Source organism: Eulemur rufifrons, chromosome 26 (genome assembly GCF_041146395.1).
Source record: "Eulemur rufifrons isolate Redbay chromosome 26, OSU_ERuf_1, whole genome shotgun sequence".
In the NCBI taxonomy this organism is placed as follows: Eukaryota; Metazoa; Chordata; class Mammalia; order Primates; family Lemuridae; genus Eulemur; species Eulemur rufifrons.
This window is the reverse complement of record NC_091008.1, coordinates 3,290,213-3,305,915: the sequence shown is the minus strand read 5'-3', so window position 1 is coordinate 3,305,915 and position 15,703 is coordinate 3,290,213. Positions and strand designations below refer to the sequence as shown.

Sequence of the window (15,703 nt, the reverse complement as noted above, 5' to 3'; positions counted from 1 at the left end):
TCTTATTGCACGTTTTCCCTGTAGCTTGAAGGAATTCTAGTAATCCATATTATAAAAATAATGATTTCAAGAACCTTTTGTAGCGCTATGGCAGGGGAAAAAATTATAAAACTGCTTCCATAAAGGATAGAATAGGATAAACTCACTAAAACCAAGAAGAATAGAAAGTCAAATACAGAACACAAAACCTTTTAGATTTATTTGAAATGGGTCAGATTCTGATTTGGACTGATCTGGGCGTTAAGGATTTGGTTCTCAAGATCAACTGCCATTTTTATGGGGCTCAGGTTAAATCAGACGTCATGCTTGTAGCTACTAAGGTCTAAATTCCTGCAGTCTCAAGGACTGAACAGTTTTCTCTTATGTCCTCAGGTCTGGGGTTTATCTAAAACCCTCTGAGGAACTGTACATTTATTGTTTATTGTCTGTCTCCCTTCAACAGAATGTAAATTCTGTGAGGGAGGATTTTGCCCAGGAATTTGAGGTTGCAGTGAGCTATGATGACACCACTGCACTGTAGCCTGGGCGACAGAGTAAGACCCTGTCTCAAGAAAAGAATGAAAAGGTAAGTAAACGTCAGGGAAGATATTTTGCAAAGCATACAACTGACAGTGAGTATATATCCAAAATATATAAAGGATTCCAACAAATTTTTAAAAAGATAAACACATCAATTAAAAAATAAGGGACAAACCTGAACAGACAGTTCATCAAAAAGGATAAAGAGATGGTCAATAAGCAAACAAAAAGGTCCCGACCTCATTGTCAGGCAGGAAAATGCAAATTAAAACCACAGTAAAATACCACTACATACTCACCAAAATAGCTAATAGTGGAAACAAAACAAAACAAAACAAAAAAAACTGTCAGCATCAAGTGTTGATGAGGATGTAGAGTGATGGGGATTTTCATACCTCCCTGATAGAAATGTAAATTATAAGAACCACTTTGGAAACCAGTTTGGCATTATCTACTAAAAGTAAACATATGGATATCCAGTGACTCAACAATCCTATTCCTAGGTAGTACAACCAGCAGAAGCGTGTCATATGTATACGTACATGTTCATGACAGCGCATGAATGTTCACAGCAGCATTATCTGCAATAATCCTCAAAGACAAACAACCCAAATGACTGAAGAATGCATAAACGGGGGTGTATTCATATAATGGAACACTCTACCAGCAATGAAAATGAATAAACTAGAGCCACAAGCAAGAACATGGGTGAATTTCAAAATTGCGATGTTGAACAAAAGCAGTTAGACATGATTATGTTAGTATATGATTCCATTTATTTAAAGTTTCAAAAGCAAAACTAATATATGGCTTTTTAAGTCAGGATAGTGGTTATCTTTGGAAAGAGTGGAAGCGGTGGTGATTGGGAAGGGGCAGAAAGGAAGCTTCTGGGATACTAGCAACGCTCTGTTTTTTCAGGTGGGAGGTAACATGGGAATGTTCACTTTGTGGTAATTATTGAGCTGTGCACTTACGATGTGTGTGCTTATTTTGTAGGTACATTATGCTTTAAAAAAAAAAAGTAAAAATTTAAAAAAATCTCTTTGACAGAGACTATTTCACATATATGCATACTATTCTCACTATATGACCTTTATTTTCATCCCCATGGATTTGCCTTTGGTAGCAACAAGAGAAACTCAATGTCATCCTTGGAGAGAGAAGGGAAATATTAGAAGAAAAAACAATCTACTAGCTGTTAAACAGACGAGTATTTTCTACGTGTAATCTACCTATTTGTTCTTGTTGAGAATTCTTAGTCTTCTCTGGGATGAAAAGTAGTCTGTTAAACTCCTGATCCTAAAAAGGCGGTAAATGTTCCAAATAAAATATTCTTGTCTTATTTAGTTTATTACGCTTCTTGTCAATTTACTGTGCTCCTTTTTAACTTATAACTGTACAAAGACTTAACTATACTATCTTTACAAAATTTTGTGCTGACATAAAGGAAATGATTTGGCAAATTACAACTATAAAAATATTTTTACCTCCAAGAAGTCAACCTGCATGCATGTGCTAGGCAGCTTTGGTGTGAAGTAACAAGTGTCTGCCATGAAGTTCTCATACTCGGTGCCGTCTAGAAACCGCCTGCCTCCTAGCTGTGCGCTGTGACCCCTGACCATCACACCGCTAGTGGCTGATCCTCTCACTTGGTGGCCTTGAAACTCAACAGGCTATAGGTAAATTATTAAAAATACGAACTGCATAAGTAGATTCTGACATATGTATCCATTCACAATGTCTATGCATAGAATATAATACATAATTCAGCTTTTTATCATATGTTACTTAAAGTAAATAATTACCAGGGGACTAATGCTGAAAACCAGGGAATATTCCTATTATCCCAAAACATATATTAGGAGTCATTTAAACTGTATCAATTTATCTTTATTCAACATTAAAAAGTATGATTTTTTTTAAATTATAAGCATAAAGATGAACATCATAATGATGACTACGCCAGACTTAGCTGCTCCTTTCTCTCTGTTTCCACTGCATATGACACAACTATACATCACATACGATACTGTCACTACAGACTGGTAACTTCATACACCAGTGAAGTTTCTCCTTCCCTATATCCTAATAGTACTGGAAGCTCCCTGAGGGCAGAGCCCTTTGGGCTTTACGTAAGTACCCTGTGTATTTAACACAGTGCTTGGCATATGGGAAGCAATCAGTAAACACATGACAATAGAAAGGGAGAAAGACAAGGAATGCAGGAAGCGTTTTTCTTTGCTTAAGGGTTTTGTGGACGGACTATCAGGCAAACTGCAAGATGGATGGTGGGCTCTCTGCCTCCCAGGAGAAGATCTCATATCCTACTGCTCTGAGAGCAAAGGCCTGAGAGTACAATTCCAACACAAACTGCCCTCAGAGAGGGGTTTCACCCCTCATAGATGGGCTTGCTGCTTTGCTTTTCAGGCTTCAAATGGCTTTCTCTGCTGCCCCCTCGAGGGTGCTAGGATTTTTCCTCTACCCAGGGTAACAAAGCCTACCCAGAATGTGGAAAAGAGACCGCTAAAACAGTCAAAGGAATGTAAAACAAAGGATTCATTTATTTGTAACTGATGAATTAACAAAAAGGCAAGAATACATAATCTGAATATACCCACTAGCAAATGCAGATTCTAAATCACATATTTGAAAGGAAAATCAAATCTAAAGGCCCCTGGATATAGGATTTTCGCTGAAAATATTCTTCTGAAGTTAAAAACGTACATTTCAATAAAAACAAGTCTCAATTCTTAAAGGTTCTATTTCTGCTCTGTTTGATGGGTAATGCGTACACTCCCCACGAGGAAACAGGTGTCTTGTCTTCTGTGCGGCCATGGAGACCTCCTGCAGCGGTATGTTGGATTTTAGGAGTAGAACCACTATTTACAAAACCCAACCATTTACGTGCTGTTTGTCTCTGTCAATTTTTGATGTGAAATAGACAACACTATTTAGAGCTTGGGTTGCATATACTTCTATATATTCAGTCAGAAGTAGAAGTGGTTGAGTAGGCTATAATAAGCATTTTGTTCTCCATAGAACATCCATCAATGGTACTCTACATAGCTTTCTGTCCAACTCCCAGTGTGTCCTGTGTATGTATAGATACTGCATGATTAGCTCATTAGTAGTTCAGAGAAAGTTCAAGACCAAAAAAAAACAGGAAAACAGAGCTGGTCAGAAAATCAATATTCTTCACAAATTTTACCTTAGGATCACAGGTTTTTCTCTCTGTTTGTTTGGAAATGTCAGCTAGAAAAGCAGTCTCTTCTTCGTTTCCCGAGGAAAAGAACTAGAATAAAATATCAGGAAATTATCTAGCTATCTATCTAGTTAGCCAGACTAGTTTTGCAGGTGGTTCATGATTTTTATAGAACAATACCTGTGAAACGTAAAGGTTAAGTTTGCCCTGTGAATGCATGCTTGTCATCTCCACCTTGCTTCTCTTTATACGTACGTGTAACAAGCTATCCCTGGCAAAGGATGCTCTCTAGCAGGTAAGTCATTACGGTAATTAACTTGAAAATTCAGCATATTAGTCAATTCTGAGTCTAAATTTTTCATTGAATCTTTTGATAGAGAAAAAAACGGTTGGGTACATAATAAATTACCCATCAAACCTAATTACTATATTAATACAGATCATTTAATTAAAAAATTAGTAAGAAATTAAAGGAGGAAATATTGTACACAGTGTAACAGTCTATTTAAAGAATGGATCATCTATTAGCAATTGTAACACACATGATATTGACAACAGCAACTAGTCATTTTTAGTTCATCGAGTAATATAAAATAACCATAATTTTCAATATGAATTGGACAGACAAAACATGAGTTCAACAGCAGAAGTAATTTATTTATGTTTAAAAAATATTTCTAAGGAAAATCAATCTTAAGATAAAAAAAAGAAATGCGGGGAGAAAACATTTTCCCAATACACAAAAGAGGTAAAGTAGTATATTTCTCCAAATAATGCTCACTCTCCTCTAATAACACTATATATAAGCACAACTGTCAACCAAGTAGTTCTTGAAAATATTCAACATATTTTAGAATTTTCTAATATAATGAGTTTTCAAAGTTAATTAGCATAGTACCTTCTCTGCTGGAATAGCCCCTTTGCTATGCATAGTTAATTATACTCATAGAAATAATTTTTATCGCAAAGGAGTGTAAGAATTTTTTCATTACTGTGGGATTACAACAAATTTTTGTTAATGTGTGAGATTTATTTTAAATGGCAACTCATTCTGGAGAAAAAAAACAGTGACAGTGTTTATTTGTAGTTCATGCTTTGTGAAAACTGTCCGTAAAAAAGTTTAAACCTTATTTTCTCAAGTAAAAAAAAAAAACAACAACAATAAGAATGTGATCGTCCATAAGCTAAATTATGCAGTTGATAGTTGTTTATGATTTTATACATTTGATTTTGTTACATAGGGTAAAAAATGGCAAGCTACCACAGCACAGATGTTTTCGTTTTAGTTTTCTGTTTTAGGCAACAGAGCTGCTTGGGCAGTTGTCAATGACAATTCATGGGTTTGGTAATACTTGCAAGTTTGCAAAATTAGCTTTATAATAAAGAATGTGTTATTTATCCAAATCATATTGATCATACTGGACATTTATACAAAAGGTAGGAGGCTCATCTAAATGAGTAATTAACTATAAATGAGTTAGAAAACAGACAATATGTAATACAAACTTAAAATTATATGCCATATCCATGCATAAAAATATAATTTCTGGCTACTTTACATTATAAAAAATAACTCACCTGCAAAGACCTGGGTGGTTCATTTGGTTCAACTTCATTTTCTTTTAGTATCTTAGGAATAGATATTAATATAAGATAAACCAAAAGGCAATAGTAATTTACAAAATAAAAATATAAATTTCTATTAGACATAAGAAATACAAGAATGCCATCACTAATAAGAAATAAAAACCAAACCGTTGATAAAACAGTATTGTCACTTAGCAAGAATTTAAAAAGCCTTTAACAATACTAGTAGAAATGAAGTGAAATAAATATTCTAATTGTAAAACATTAAGATTTTTACATTTGACATCAAGAAACTAAGGAAGTTGTTCCTAGCCTTCTGAGTAATCAGTTCTACTTCTGGCAATCAAATCTAAGGAAAAAACTTAAAATGCAAACAATGATTTATGTGTAAAAACATTTACTAAAGTATTATTTATAATGGCAAAATGTAGCCAGGTGTGATGGCTCACGCCTATAATCCTAGCACTCTGGGAGGCCAAGTCCCGAGGATTGTTTGAGGTCAGGAATTCAAGACCAGCCTGGGCAACATAGCAAGACCCTGTCTCTACAAACGTAGAAAAATTAGCCAGGCATGGTGGAATGCGCTTGTAGTCCTAGCTACTTGGGAGGATGAGGCAGGAAGATCACTTAAGCCCAGGAGTTCCAGGTTGCAGTGAGCTATGATGATGACACCACTATACTCTAGCCCAAGCCATAGAGCAAAACCCTGTCTCAAAAAACCAAGCAGGCCGGGCGCGGTGGCTCACGCCTGTAATCCTAGCACTCTGGGAGGCCGAGGCGGGTGGATCGCTCAAGGTCAGGAGTTCAAGACCAGCCTGAGCAAGAGCGAGACCCCGTCTCTACTAAAAATAGAAAGACATTATATGGACAACTAAAAATATATAGAAAAATTAGCCGGGCATAGTGGCACATGCCTGTAGTCCCAGCTACTCGGGAGGCTGAGGCAGTAGGATCGCTTAAGCCGAGGAGTCTGAGGTTGCTGTGAGCTAAGCTGACGCCACGGCACTCACTCTAGCCCAGGCAACAAAGTGAGACTTTGTCTCAAAAAAAAAAAAAAAAAAAAAAAACCAAGCAAAAAAACCCAGCAAAATGCTGGAAATAATCGAAATGTCCAAAATAGGGAGCTGTTTGTCCCAAAGCACAGGACATCCATAAGATGGAATGGTAAGTAACCTTCAAAAGGTATGTTTAAGAAGAGTTTTTAATAAAGTGAGATAATACAATACGATATTAAGGCGAAAGGATATAAAATTATTTATACACATCATGCTGGGTGTAGTGGCTCATGCCTGTAATCCCAGCACTTTGGGAGGCAGAGGCGGGAGAAATGCTTGAGGCCAGGAGTTCAAGACCAACCTGGGCAACACAATGAGACTCCATTTCTACAAAAAAATTTTTTTTTAGTTATCCGGATGCTGTGGCACATGCCGATAGTCCCAGCTACTTGGGAAGTGGAGGCAAGAGAATTGCTTAAGCCCAGGAATTTGAGGCTGCATTGAGTTAGGGTCCCACCACTGTGCTCCATCCTGGGTGACAGAGCAAGACTCTGTCTATTTGTACACATCAATCTAACTACATTTTTTAAAATTAGGCATATAAAATAAGCTGGAAATGTTCATAATTATCTCTGGGAGGTAGGGTAAGTTTTATTTTTCCTTCAGTGTTTTCTGTATTTTAAAAAGAACAAAAACAAGATTATTAAAAGGAAAAAAAGGACCAGCAACATAGAAAATAAAGATACAAAACGGGGCCAAATGAAACATTCCACTTTCTTTTCTTGCAAACATGCCTGCTAGAAAGACCAGTGCCAGATAATGCAAGAGTTGTCTCTCCAGAAGTGCTGACAGCATCCTCATTGAGAAACACTAATCCAGATGATTTATTCTAGAATTTCGGTTCATCCTAATTAGTACTATTATTTTTGATATTATTACCATGGTTCCCAAACTGTGCAACAAGGTACTCTGGGGGCGTCACAGCGAACTTGCAGGGGCTCCACAAGATGTTCTAAATTTAAGGAAACAACAGCGACACCCAACATCTGTCTGACACTGAATGAACTAAAAACTCAAGGTGGTTCAGTTTCAACATCCGCTCTCACCACCTTTCTTTCCATGACATCCTATGTTTCTGAAGCTGGGTTCTGAGAAATTGCTATGATCAGAAAACCAATGATCATGAGAAAAAATCAATGTGGAACAAGAAATGAGGTAGTGTTATCTAATCCATTCCAAGGTTTGAGAAGTTGTGCAGTGCCCAACGGGTACACATTGGTAACTGTGCTTTTTAAAAATAAAATACTTACTAAGTTACCAGGACATAATTACTTATTAAGTTGTTTTAATACTACTAACAACTTCATAAATGAAACTGTCAGATATTTCTTTTGGATGAGAGATACCATGAAAAAATTACTGAGATACAAGAGGAGTCATGAACCAAGATAGCTTGGGACCCTCTATAACTATAGTATCACTATAATTCTATTATAAATTATAGAACATTCATATCAATATAAAAGAATATACTGTTAGGAAAAAATGTACCCGTTGAGAATCCTGGTTGGGATGAGAAGACTTTGGTATAGCCTGTGAAACTTCTGTAGTAAATGGTTTCCTAGCTGTAATGGAGAAAAATCAAAATATTTTATTCATATCATATTAATATATAGTTATGCTCTAAAATTTTTAACTCATTTCTAAAACTGAAAGAAACAAGGAATATAAATTTTAAGATGAGACAAAGTCCTGATAATTGTTTAACCTAGAGTATGGGTATTTGAGCACTTTTATAAAACAAGGAGAATAAAAAACCAGCAGTGGCATTAGAGTCCCACAGGAGCATGAACCCTACTGTAAACTGTGCAGGTGAGGGATCTGTATTGTGGCTCCTTATCAGAATCTAATACCTGATGATCTGAGACGGTGATGCTAGCGCTGGGGACCGGCTGCAAATACAGATTATCATTAGCAGAGAGGTTTGACTGCACAGTAAATGTGTTTGAATCATCTCGAAACCATTCCTCCCCTCACTCCCATGGAAAAAACTGTCTTCCATGAAACCAGTCCCTGGTGCCAGAAAGGTTGGGGACAGCTGCCCTAGAAGACCATGGTTAATTCTGAGGACTGGACTGAGGGATCGTGGTAGGAAGGAGACTTACTTTTCACTATATGATTCTCTATTATAATTGGTTTTACCAAGTACATGTATTACCTATTTAAATACTGTGTAACTCTTTAACATAGCAGCCAGAGCAAATATCTTCTCCTTTGAGCTACAAAGAGAACAACCCAAAGCAGACCTGCCATTCTAACCTTCGGAACTGCTATCTGCCTTATATATCGGTTGAGTTCCTTGCTGTTGGAAGATAATATTTTCCTTTTTCAACATTTCCAAGCTGTCTAAAGCCGTTCTGTGTTCAGACAGGGACTTTAAAAGGGAAAGGTTATTTACTAGTCCAGAACGTTCTGAAGAATTTCTAGGATCATTCCAGCATTGTTTGCTTTCTCTGGCAGTTTCAACTTCGATATGGTCATGGGGTAAACTTCTAATCCCTCCGAAATCTTCAGATTCAGGTATGTGTGCTTCTGTGGAAATAAGATCCTTTTTTCCCAGTGGGTAAAACAAAGAACTGGAAATTTGCATATTTGATTTATCAAGGGTGATACATTCAGAGTCATTCTGATTGGTATCTAATAGTTGGATACTGTTGTCACTGCTAGAGGGTGACGGTAAAATCTGTTCATCATTTTTGTCTAAGTCACTTCCCACAATGATAGGCTGAGATTGAGCATCTTCTGAAAATGGGTTATTGTTTTCAGGAGTCTGATTAGTGGCTATGTTTAAAAAATGAGGATTATGTAAACTTGGGCTGATATCTTCAGATTTATTCGGGAGTAAGGCAAAATCAGAGTTCATTCTGACTTTTTGGATAGATTTATTAGAATCTTCTTTATTATCTGTGTATACATCATCGGTCCACTCTAAAGATGAATCAAAATTGCTTAATGTGTCACTGTGCTCCTCTACTTCTTTTCCACTGTCCCCAGCTTTAATGGGTCCTGTATCAAAACCTACACAAGTTTTATCACAAAAGGGCAATGGCAAAGTCTCTTTAACAGGAAATGTCTCTGTAGGTTGGCCACCAACAGACGTTAAGAGTGGCAAATGTTTACTGCCCATTTCTTGACGGCTTATATTCGCACGTCTCTTTTGAACACATGAATTGCCATCGTGAACCAAAAGTTCCTTTAACAAACTGTCTGAATTCTGGGAAACTTTATTGTTTTCCTCTGATTCCTCCTCCGTGTCACTGGTCTCAAAATTGCTCAGATTAAAAGTTACCTCCAAAAACGGTTGCGTTACATCACTTACAGATTCATGAATACCATGAAGCCTTTCATTATCAGCATTACTTTTAGAAAACACGTCTGTAACGTCATCAGGAATCCTAGAATTGCTACTTAGCGAAGATCCAGTTTGTAGATGTTCCGATTCTCGCCGAGATGACACTGGTTGTTTGCACTCTTTTTCTGATATTCCACCTGTATTTGCCTCCTGAACATTTTCTCCAGTGAGAATTGATCCTTTTGTGTCAATTTGATTAAAAGGTATTTTAATATTTTCTTGAATGTCAGATTCTGGTAATACACCATCGCTGTCTGGACTGCCAGAGGTATCCTGCAAGCTGTCACCTTCACAGAAGGAAGGAATTTCTAATTTTACTCCCTGATTCCAGGATTGATTGTTATTGCCGACTGGCTGGTCTGCATTACAGTTTTTACCCTTTTCAGTACATGTTTCAGAGAACTGCGTCCTTGTTTGCACCAAAAGTTCTTTCGAATCCAAATTTATATCATCTTCCTGAGGCTTGGGCTTTCCTTCCGTATCATTTCCACCTGCAGCAGAATGTAGAGGTGAACTCTGTGAGGATAAATACACGGACCACCGGCTTTTGTTTCTCGCGATATTTTCTGATGGATGCCGGTAGTGTAAATTCCCTGTGCTCTTCATCTCAGCCCATTCTTCCTGTTGAATCGATTCCTGTTGAATTGGTTTAGTAGCAATTTTTAACGTTTCCTGTGGTTGGATTGGAGGAAAGTGTTCTGTAATCTCAGAATTTAGTTCCTCACATGTGCTAGTGGATTTGGACTTCAGAAGAGCTAGTATCTGTGCTTTGCTTCTGATGTTTTGTGAAACTCCTGAACAGTGAGATGACAAATTATCTCTTTTCTTAGGCTCATTGGTCGGTAAAGAGTCTGACTGCTTCTTTCCAGAACTGATAGCAGAGCAAAAATAAGTTTCTTCACATAGCATTTCTGGGTTAATCTTGAAGGATGGATCAGAAACAACTGAAGAAAAAGGCATGCCATTTCCCTCTCTGTTCCTGTAAGTCACAATGTTCTCAGGGTCTGTTGACATAGTATTTATATTTTTCTTGCCAACAGTAGAAAACAAAGGAGGTGTGCTGTAGAATGGAGAAAAAAAAGTAGGGCCAGGTTTCTGAGCCTCCAGTGATGTAGGTGATTCAGCATTTTCTGTAATAACTGTTTTCTTTGGAACCTGACGTGGTCCTTGAAAACCCTAAAAATATTAAAACATTTATTAGCTGCACCATTACCTTTAAAGAAAACATGAAATGAACTGACAAAGAAAAAAAAAAGAATAAGGAATGTGTATGTTTTGCCTACGGTAAAGTAATAATTAAGATTTAAAGTTTGCTAAATTGAAATACAAACATTCATTTGTAGTAAGATTTTTCTAACTACGGTTTATTTCCTTTCTACCTAAGGATACTATGAAGGGCCATTTTAACAACAGAATACAATAGCTTCAAAATTCACTACTTTTTGAAACAATTTCGTAAACATATATTTTAAATTTTTTTTTTCAGATTCTACCAAGGAGTATGTAAATATATATTGATGTATTATTTTCCACAGAGAAACTTACAGTAAACTTCCTTTTTAAACCAGCGGGCTGACATCCAAGAGACCGGCCAGAGGATATAAACCTCCTTGAATTTAATTCTGACGCTTCTTTAGTGACATCCTGTTTAATAGCTATGTTGCCAGCAACTTTAACCTCCTCCACTGTGATTAAGTATCGATCACCTTCTAAGTTATCTCCAGGTTTCACCTAAATTTCAAAGAATAAATGTCAAAAATCACAGACATCTAATGATTTGATTACCTGCATTCCAGTATGCTCACTAGCACGGAGCAAGACACAATGGGTGTTCAATAAATAGTTGTGGAATAAATGAATCAGTAACTAAATGCTTCAAATATTTATTATTATGCACTAGTTAGCTGCCAATAAGCACAAAAAAAAAGATAATACCATTTTAAAAAGTCGCTAATTTGTTCATTCAATAGTACGTGTTAGGGGATCTATATGAGTGAAGCTCCTTACTACATGCTGGGGATACAAACAAGAAAAAAATGCTTCCTCTCAAGGAATTTACTTAGAATCCATACAACTAAATGTAATTTTTTAAAAATTAGAGCTATTATCAATGAGTCACTTCATGGGTTCAAATCCCAGCCCTACCAGTGTAACTCTACGAACATGGGCAAGTACCCCTAGTCCATAAAAATCAAAGCACTGTTGTGAAGATTAAACGAAACAGTATCTAAAAGCTTGTAGCACAAGGTCTAGTTATAATAAGTGTCCAACACACCCTAGCCATAATTATAAGTACCATGACTACATTATTCAGCAACATTTACAAAGGAAATATTTAGAGATTTTTAAAGAATAACTTAAAAATAAGATAAACACATTAAAATACCTCAAGGCACTTAAGAAATACACTCTCCAAACATGTTCCTTTGTCATCATATAAAATTGCCTGTATTAAAACAAAATAAATGTTAAAAAGAAACAGAACATAATTCTGCTTTTCTTAAACATCTTCAACAGTCAATCAAAAACTCGTAAGTAAATAACATAATGAAAGAATTATCTACTATGGTTAACTTGGATTTGAAAGTGCCTCTATTTCGAATGTTTATTATGCATCTACTCAGTCTGTGTAAGAGTAAAGGTATACACATAAGGAATTCAAGAATTTAATTCCTACTAGGAAGACCTTGGAATGGAACTGGGAAAAAACAGAATTGGAATGCATTAGAGAGGACAAACAGGAGACAAGAGTTAAGAGATTATTATAATGGGACGTTATGCAGGATCGAAGAGTGATCAGGGCTTGAAATAAGATTATTGGCATTGGAGATAAGAATCATTTATGAGGTATAACGAATAAACTTGTTGAATGTGAGGGCTAAGGAAAAAAAAAAAACACCGGATTATTTAAAGGCATGCAGCTTTTCAACTTAAGGTGACTGAACGTTAAGACCTCACTGAAAGTAACTGTTAACTAGGTTTATAAATTTAATAGGATTATATACACTAAACTTGAAGGCTTAAGGCAAAACTAGTTTTCTTTTGCTTTGCTGTTTTAATTAAATATTAACTTTAAAAAATAGTAGTAAATAGCCTTTTCTCTACTGAAAAGCTTTCCTCAGTTATAAACTCATAATAACAGATAAATAGAATAAGAACAGAATATAGAGTTCTTTCACTGCTAGACTAAGGAGTATGAACCTCCTTTAGGTTACAGATGTTATCAATGTGTACTATCTAATATTATCAACCAACTGTAATAAAGTTCTTTTTTAAAATTACAAATATTAAAACAGACAGCAGAATGGTTAGGACATGGCTCTGGGGCCAAAAAGCCTAGGTTCATGTACGACTCCACCTTCTAGCTGTGAGACCCTTGGGCAAGCTACTTCATCTCTCTGTGCCTCTGTTTCATCATCAGTAAAATAAAGATAGAAATAGTACCTAACTAGTAATAGTGGGAGGGTCATGTAGACCGAGTTGATACTTTTAACATATTATGCCTAGCACACAGTAAGCACTTGATAATATAAGACTTTTTAAACCAAAACAAATTAAATAATATTTACTGAACTATTTTTAGAATGTACAAATTAACCACTGTAATATGAAAATCATTTGAAAATTTGTTTTCACATCATGTCAGTATATAAACATATCTAACATTTTATCATCTACAGTTTTAATATTCAATCAAAAGGCAAGAATCTAGCTCACAGACTGTGTAGTCAACTGCTTTGCACTTACTTTGTTTCCTAAGTGAGTGATCTTCAGAATTCCATCTTGCCACACTTTCGACTTCTTTGTCTTTTGATGAGTATATAGGACCTTATTTCCAAAAGTAAAGAAATGATTGCTATTTATATATATTCAATGTTATGTATTATACATACCCTTCCTACCTACAAAAAATATTCAAGATGTCTCCTATCAAAATAAAAGGGAGAGAGGGAGAGAGGGAGGAAAGTAGGTAGTAAAAGGCAGAAGAAGGGAGAAAGGAGAGGAAAACTCCAAAGAAAAAACTGAAAAGTTAAGCACCAAAAATAATTTTGAGCTTCCTAGTCATCAGTGGGTAGAGGAAAAATTGTTGGGTTCCAAAGTACTTACAATCTGTGCCATTCTCAGAGTGGTCCAGACACTCCTGGAGGTCTCCAAGACTTTTACAGGCTTCTGTGAGGTCTAAACTATTTTCATGATGTTATTTGTCTTTTCATTCTCATCCCTTCAGGAGTGCAGAATGGAGTTTCTCAAGGTTTTGTATAGGCAATATTGCAAGAGTCAATTGCAAATTGAATGCAGAAGCAGATATGAGAGTCCAGCTGCCTTCTATTAAGTCAAATGTTAAAAGCGATTTGCAAAAAAAATGTAAAGCATGCTATTCTTCTCATTGTTTTTTTTCTGCTGTTGTTATTGTTTAGGAAAAATTAGCTATTTTCGTCAAAAATGTTCTATGACAAATACGAATAGTAGGTAAGAGAGAGGGTTGCCAGAAAAAATATACTACAATATTTGGGACATATGTGTACTAAAAAGTATTCATTGTTTATCTGAAATTCAAATTTAATTGGGTGTCCTGTTTTTTGTTTTGTTTTTGCGAAGTCTGGCAACCTTAGCAAGATGTTTGTGAAATACCTTAGAAAGAAGGAAGGAAGAAAAGGTAAGTAGAGTAGAAGGGAGGGAGGGAAGGAAGGAAGGAAGGAAATTTCACCAAATTGTGAAAATTGATAAGACTTACAATAAATTCTTGGCTTTCCATTGTTTCTTCTTAAGTTATAAACCAGTCAGGTCCAGAAAATAATCAGTGGTTATTCAACTCTTTATACCGCCTAAAATTAAAAAATGACATGGAATTTTCAACTCTGATGAAAAGAACAAATATCAAATATAATTTTTCTCAATAAACCCTTGACCAGAGACACAAACCAAAGAGTTCCAAGACTATCTGACGACCAAGGGAAACAGAGCTGTAATGAAATCATGTGTCCCCGAGGACACAGTAAAAGTGGTACCACACAGTGAAAAAAGAATTTACCACGTAAAGAGAAAACTAAGAAAAATACATAAACTAATTAGTAGTCTGCAAATATTTTTCTAGGTGCCACAAAAATCAGAAAATATGATTTTCCCCTCCACGTTTGGTTCCTTACAGCCCAAATTCAGTTTTCCTAAAGTTTTCCGAATTGTGCTGGTCACCACAAGATGGCCCCCTTGTGTTTTCAAATTCTTCCTTTTGCATCTTAAAGTCAATACACCACAGTATCTAGGGCCAAATACATATTACATAATACCTCCGCTGTTATTTATCCTATGCTATTGGATAAAATTGTAATTGTGGGCAAATTTGGAATTCTAAAATTGCTGATGGTGATTTGAAGAAGTGAACAGAGTTGTCAAAAGAAACATTTTCTTTCTTTAATTTTTTCCTAAAGTAGTTCTAAAGATATGATCCCTGGACCAAGAGCGTTACTTGGAAACTAGCTAGAAATGCAAATTTCCGGGTTCCACCTTTGACCTATTAAATCAGAAAGTCTGGGGTTGGGGCCCAGCTGAGGGTGTTTTACTAATCTCTCCAAGTGACAGTTACGCATGCTCAAGCTTGAGAACACAGCCCTAAAAGACCTAGAGGGATTCAATAAAGTTATAATTTGTGATTCTGAATTTAGTTCCTCCTTTAACATTTTCTATTTTATATACATATTTTAAAAACTCAGTGTTCTCAGTAAAGATATGAGCCATGCTTCCTGTTAAGAACAAGATATTTTTGGTCCTTTTGTTTTTGAACGAGCAGGATTCTTCGAATCTAAACTTAACCTCTAAATGGTTCAGATTACGAAGTTTAGAATAACGAACTCAACATTCTGCTGAGAAATCATCCGGTCCAAATAACCAAAGGAAACTCACATATTTCATTTGCCAACATTCTAATAACCATGACCCTGTGTAACTAAATGACACTGGGGACTTGGTCCTTTGCCAGCCCTAAAAACG

General features: G+C 36.0%; 1 protein-coding gene across 2 annotated transcripts in view; it reads right to left on the bottom strand.

The window, feature by feature from the left end:
* Nucleotides 1-14,471, bottom strand: part of ZGRF1 (zinc finger GRF-type containing 1) — a 39,768-nt gene extending 25,297 nt beyond the window's left edge. Inside the window, exons 1-9 of one of the 2 annotated variants that reach the window (XM_069459177.1) lie at nucleotides 14,451-14,471; nucleotides 13,463-13,543; nucleotides 12,102-12,161; nucleotides 11,261-11,446; nucleotides 8,623-10,891; nucleotides 7,855-7,928; nucleotides 5,300-5,350; nucleotides 3,728-3,811; nucleotides 2,007-2,192 (exon numbers count right to left, since the gene is read on the bottom strand). In XM_069459177.1, coding sequence (XP_069315278.1) covers nucleotides 2,007-2,192; nucleotides 3,728-3,811; nucleotides 5,300-5,350; nucleotides 7,855-7,928; nucleotides 8,623-10,891; nucleotides 11,261-11,446; nucleotides 12,102-12,161; nucleotides 13,463-13,543; nucleotides 14,451-14,471 — 3,012 coding nt within the window. The remainder of the gene's footprint in view (nucleotides 1-2,006; nucleotides 2,193-3,727; nucleotides 3,812-5,299; nucleotides 5,351-7,854; nucleotides 7,929-8,622; nucleotides 10,892-11,260; nucleotides 11,447-12,101; nucleotides 12,162-13,462; nucleotides 13,544-14,450) is intronic. The other variant, XM_069459178.1, reaches the window with a different exon arrangement.
* Nucleotides 14,472-15,703: the final 1,232 nt, after the last annotated feature.